General features: G+C 48.2%; 1 protein-coding gene across 2 annotated transcripts in view; it reads right to left on the bottom strand.

Moving 5' to 3' along the window:
* LMCD1 (LIM and cysteine rich domains 1) overlaps positions 1 to 6,000 on the bottom strand; it is a 72,347-nt gene that overhangs the window by 1,087 nt on the left and 65,260 nt on the right. For both annotated transcript variants that reach the window (XM_004714108.2, XM_004714109.2), the window contains one exon: positions 1,853 to 2,068. In XM_004714108.2, the coding sequence (XP_004714165.1) occupies positions 1,853 to 2,068 (216 nt within the window). The remainder of the gene's footprint in view (positions 1 to 1,852; positions 2,069 to 6,000) is intronic.

Raw genomic sequence — 6,000 nt, 5'->3', positions numbered from 1 at the left:
TATTACCTGGTGAAGACAACCTAACGAGGGCCAATAGTAAGTGTTGTCAGTGGTCAGTCTTTAAGGGGTTCCTTGGAGATTGGAAAGTCGAGATATTCCTTTGCAACATATTGATGAAAAGGAACAGAGGTGGCTCAGAATGCCTCTCAGAAAGAGCAGAAGACGTCCTGGTTAAATGGACCTTCCACTTTCAGAACCAAACAGAAACCAGTGTAAGTTTTCATTTAAGCACTTCCCAGTGTTTTCACGTTGGGCAAATTCCTAAACCTCAATGAAGGTTAAGGAATTAAACTAAGCTTAAATTACCGTGCCTCAGCTTCCACCTCTGTCAAGTGGAGATACAGGTATTGCCCATCTGCAGAGGGCTCTATGGACACTCCATGAGCTAATTCATCTGCCAGACTTGGAACAGTGACTGAGACAAAGTCAGGGCTATATTTTCATCACTGACTCATGTACATGTAACACTAGGATAATGATCCTCTTTCCCCAGAGGGTCCCTGTGACATTTAAATGGCACGATGCAGAGTAAGGAGCACATTGCTGACTTGTGGCAAGTCTTTAAGAAATGATGAAGTGCTCTTGCTGTGAGGAGATGCCGTCCTCAGGACAGGGAGGTTTTCGGGAAGGTCTGCTGAGAGCCCTTTTGAAAGCTTCCTTCCTTTTGATTATGGCCTGATAGCACAGTTATTTGATCAGGCAATTGAGTGCAGGACCTTAATTTCATTTGAAGACTAATGTATAGAAGAAGGAGGAGACAGATGGGCTCAACATGAGCATATTTGGGCTCGTATAGTATAGTACAGTACAGTATATAGTACAGTACAGTATAGTATAGTACAGTACAGTACAGTATAGTATAACCAAACCCACACTCATTGCCGTTGAGTTGATGCTGACTTACAGTGATCCTATAGGGCAGAGCAGAACTTCTGAGCGTTTCCAAGACTGTTAATCTTTACAGGAGTAGAAAATCTCACCTTTCTCCCTTGGAGTGGTTGTGGGGGCAGGGGGGTTAAACTGCTGACTTTGTGGTTAGTACCCCAAAGCATAACCAACTACGTCATTCTTTTCATAAGACTAACTTACTGTGATTGAACTGATCCGGACTCATTGCAACCTCATTCAGAGTTTCCAAGAGTTTCCATCTTTACTGGAGCTCACCACATTGTATTTCTCCCACCAACGATAGTCTAGCTGTTTCTGCCTGGTCTCTTGATAACCACGACACAACAGAAATTTGCAGCATCTACTAGTTACTATTTACCCGGTCAGCTGCTGGAGGAGAAGGATGAGGCTTTCTACTCCCAGAACGAGTTACAGTCTGGGAAACCCACAGGGGCAGTTCTCCTCATCCTATGGGATCGAATCCATGGGAGTGAGTTTGAGAGTTTTTTTTTTTTTTAGATCAGGTGCTATGCCAAGCACTTTCTTGCATGGAATTATTTATTTATCCTCATACCAACTTTGCGAGATGGGGACTATTGTCATTCTCAATGATAAAACTGAGGCTGAAGAATTAGGTAAACAGCCTAAAGTGACATGACTATGAAGCACAGAGCCAGGGGCTGCCCTTGGACATCTGGCTGGTGGCTGGACTTCTATACAGTTCTTCTCAGGACGGACTAAGCACCAGGCAATGGGCTAGGACTGGCAAAAGGTTCCAGACTCATCCCAACAACCCCATTGTGTGTGCGGGGGCGGGGGTGGGGGGCCACACTATCAGCTCCACTTTGCAAAGGAGAACACAGAGACTTGCAGTGAGCCCTGAGCCTTTGCCTCACCCCCTTTGGACTCTGGGTTCTCATCACAGAACTAGGAGCGCCCATCATGTCACCCCCACGTGACTCACCTCATCGCAGCCGGAGCACCGGGGCCGCAGGCTCTCACAGTAATGACGGCCACACCAGGGGGCACCGCCCTTCCAGAAGTAGATGAGGTCCACCAGAGGCTCGGAGCACTTGGCGCACACAAAGCAGGCTGGATGCCACTGCTTGCTGTAGCCGGCCCTGTCGGAGTAGACCACCGGGCTGTCGGCTGGGGCCGCCTCCTTGCAGAGCTCACAGACCTAGGGGACCATCGGGAGAGCATTATGACACGTGTTCAAATCCCTGTCCCTCCATCTGTGCTTGCTTCCAGGGTAAACTTGGGCAAGTTACGACACCTCTGTCCCTCAGTTTTCTCCTCTGCAAAGTGGGATAATACCGCTGAGCTAACAGTCTTTTGGGAGAACGATGGGACTTTCTACTCCTGAAAGGAGTTACAAGGGCAGGTCTCTCCTGAACTTAGCGAGTCAGCTTCCACTCAATGGCAGTGAGGGTGTTTTGGCTTGTTTGTTTTAGAATAGGCTCTACAGATCTCGGGTTTGTTAAGCATTAGACTTCTAACCACACAGTGGTGGTTCAAACCCATCAGCTATTCCTTAGGAGAAAGACGAGGTTATCTGAAGATTCATAGTCTTGGAAACCCAAAGTTTTACCCTGTCCTATAAGGCTATGATGAGTCAGAATCAACTTGGTAGCAATAGGTTTAGGTTTTGACTTAATAGGCTGCCTTGAGGATTAACCTGCTTTCCTTATTGCCGTGAAACCTGTGAGAACTGGAACTCCATGGGACTGCCCTGTCGTTCTGGATCGTGCAAGTTTTCCGCCTTCCACCGGGGGCAGTCTTTTCACTTTTCTAGGACGTGTTCGTGAAAAGTGAGTCGTCCTCCGACAGGCCTCCACCTGTCAGAGGTTCCGGCTCTCACAAGTTTGACTGCCTTGTTGCTATTGTTATCCTTATGTTTTGACTATTTCCTGCCTCTTTGGTTACAGGAAATACCTACCTACCTGGTATAATATAGTTTGGCTCTTTGACCACAAAGCCTAAAATCCTTTATGGAAGAAAATTTACTAACCCTGGCTTTATGTGATAGCTTTAACGGTAAGCCAGTCAAAATAAAATTAAAAAAAAATGATTATTTTGTTCTGTAAAGATGGGAAATATGTGTTGAACAGTAATTTAGGATTCCCTGGTGGTGCTGTTTATTACTAGTGAGTAGATGTTGGACTGCTAACCCAGCATTTCAAACCCACCAGCCGTTCCACAGGGGAAAGGTGACGCTGTCTGCTCTCAGGACGATCTGCAGCCTCTGACACCCTACATGGCATCGATAGGGATCGACTCCATGGTGCGCGGTTGGGATTGCTGGTGCTCTCGATGGGTCACATGAGGGCTGGGAACTGAGAGGCTCCAGGGTCAAGTCCTCTCAGCCCTCTCCCTCTCACCCCGAAGGAACTTGCTCACAGTGGCCAGTCTGCATATCGTCAGAGCCACTGTGAAATTGCCCAGCCTCCAGGTGCTGCTTCTGGGAGCACAGAAAAGGAGAGAGAGGTGTGCAAAGAGGGCCTTGATCTGTCTGGGGACACCCAGTGGCAGACACCCCATGACTTGTGGAAGGAAGAAGATGGGTATAAGGCCAGAAGGGCCATTTGGGGTGATCATGGATGGCTTTGCACCCAGTTAAGATTTGAGACTTGACCCTGGAATCAAGAGGGAGCTGTTACTGATTCTTGGGGTGAGGCATGCTCGGGGCAGTATGGGAGAAGGGAAGAGAGATCCCTTACAGATGCCCTGAGTTTGTTCTCAGCTCCGTTGCCTGAAAGCGGCCTGCTGGGCAACTCTCCGGGGCTTCTCTTATGATGCTGCTGCCCTCAGTGTCCCTGGCTCTTGGTCTGACAAGTAAGGCCACTGCTATTTTATGAAAACAAAGATTTGCTTAATGAGTCCCGCCAATGGGTGCCAGGAACTAGTTTTCTCTTCTTGCTTCCAAGCTATTTTCTATGTCCCTTTCCTGGTTGTCTCCACAAAGCAGAGACCCAAGGGTTCCAGTGGTGTGCTGGGTCTATCCTGGATGACTGCACTGCATGCTGGTGGCGCCCCAGCTACTGCAAACAGGCTGGCAGTCAAGAGTCAGAACGCCCAGGTCTGCCTTGGGTCCCATGAGACAGACTTCATCGCTTACCACAAGAACCAACTTCTCGATCTGAGTGGATGGTTTAGAGGAGAGCTATCAAGTTAGACTGCCTGGGTACCTCACTGTGTGACCTTGGACAAGCTACTTAACCTCTCTGTGCCTTGGCTTCTTAATTGTTGAATGGGGTTATTAATAACAACCACTTGACAGGGCTGCTTCTATACTTTCGCAGTGTCAGAAATCCTATATACAGTCACTCTGAGTTGGAATGAACTCAACAGCAGTCGTTTTTCTTTTGGGGACAAACCGAGAGGTTGCCAGTGCAAAAGCCCCAAGGAGCATCACGGAAGAAAGACTTGGTGATTTGTAAAGTACATCTGACAAAAAACATTTAAAAAGACCCCATGGTGAAGCTCTTGTAACGCTTGGGGTTTCTGTGAGTCAGATCAACTTGCTGGCAATGGCCTTGTCTTTCTTGTGGGTTTTGTGGTCAAGAAAAAGTTCTATGGGGTGATGGTTAAGTCGTGGTGTGTTTAAATCCTCCTGGCACATTCTGACACTTTCCCCACAAAGAATGAGTCTCAATTCTTCCCAGAACATGGTTGAGCCTGAGTGACTGACGTCTATAGAACCGGACATGGTGGAGCAGATGCTGCGTGACTTCCCAAGGTCACAGAAGCAATGCCACTCCTCTCTCAAACCCTGAGGCCCATGAACCGAGGGAAAGAGGAGGTCATCAGTGGAGGTGCAGGAGCAAGCTTCCCACTTCCCATGAGAGTCCAGCTAATGTACCTCATGTGCAGCCACCGCCCACCTCTCAGTGGGAGCTTATGTGCTAATTCCGTTGCTAACTAGGTCTCAGCAGAGCCTCCGTACTAAGCCTGGTGTTCTCCTTCCAGAAATGAGCCACTGAAAAGCCTATGGAAGACAAGGGCCCGATCCACAACTGATCAAGGGGGAGTGCAATACCTGGCTGTTTCATCCCTTTCAGCACAGGATTCCTATGATTGGGCCAACTTCAGGGCAGGTAACAATGGTGAAGCATCTCAAAACACCCAGGGTGACCATGTGGACTAACCACACAGGGATAAGAAGAAATCCTTACGGAGCTCCTGCTGGTCCAGACCCAGCTGTTTGTGTCTGCCCAGCACCAAGGCCCAGGCACGTGGATGCAGGACCTTCCAAAGAGTTCAGCAGCTCCTAGCTCTAGTCTTCAAATTGCACCAGATGACGGGAATAGGCTGTCCCACTGACTCCTGATCAATTGGCTGATTTGTTAGCAAATTAATGTTGATGTTTCACGCATGAAATTTCAGTGTTCTGTTGTGCATAGGACAGGAGCGTCACACACAGACACAAAGAATTATGAAGATTTCTGAAGTGGGGTTAGCCAGATGCAAAGTGTTGTAGGCAACAGCAGAGGATGGGAAATGCCAGATGACAGCTTCTGAGGACCAAGCTGCGGTGGCTTGCAGAGCAGCAGATAGGGAGAATCCTCCAAAACATCACTAATCCCTCCCCTCCCATTGCCAGAAATGCTGCCCTTCTTGTGCCGCTGTCTTCTGGAAGGCTCTTATCCAAAGGCCTCCCCAGTCTAAACCCAGAGTGCCTTGTGAAAATCCCACTATTATGATATAGTAAATATTAATATAAGAGCCTTAAATTCAGGTGCTGGTTTCTTTCCAACCCAAATCCTGAACAATTTATTTATAAACAGCTTCTCCTCATTTCCTCTTATGGTGATTATGCTCCATCTTTGCTTGAAACTACATGTATCCCAGAGTATTTTCCCCCTTGCATGGCCTTGCATCACTTCTGGCATCCTCTCCACTCTGGAGTTCCGTTCCCCACACTGGGGTCTTCCTCGGGTTCCTGACGGTATAGACAGTGCAGGCAGAATGCCCAGGATCACGGACTTTGGAACAAGGTTGGTATGATGGACAAAGGAGACCTGAGACATGTCACTCACCACTCCAAGCTCCAGCTTCCTCATGGGCACACACCTGGCATGGCCTGGCTCGTAGAAATGCTTTGCTGTTGTT

Source organism: Echinops telfairi, unplaced genomic scaffold, assembly GCF_000313985.2.
Source record: "Echinops telfairi isolate 266 unplaced genomic scaffold, ASM31398v2 ScPeMD7_7474;HRSCAF=8512, whole genome shotgun sequence".
In the NCBI taxonomy this organism is placed as follows: Eukaryota; Metazoa; Chordata; class Mammalia; order Afrosoricida; family Tenrecidae; genus Echinops; species Echinops telfairi.
The sequence above is the reverse complement of the archived record's forward strand: the minus strand, read 5'-3'. Positions and strand labels throughout refer to the sequence as shown.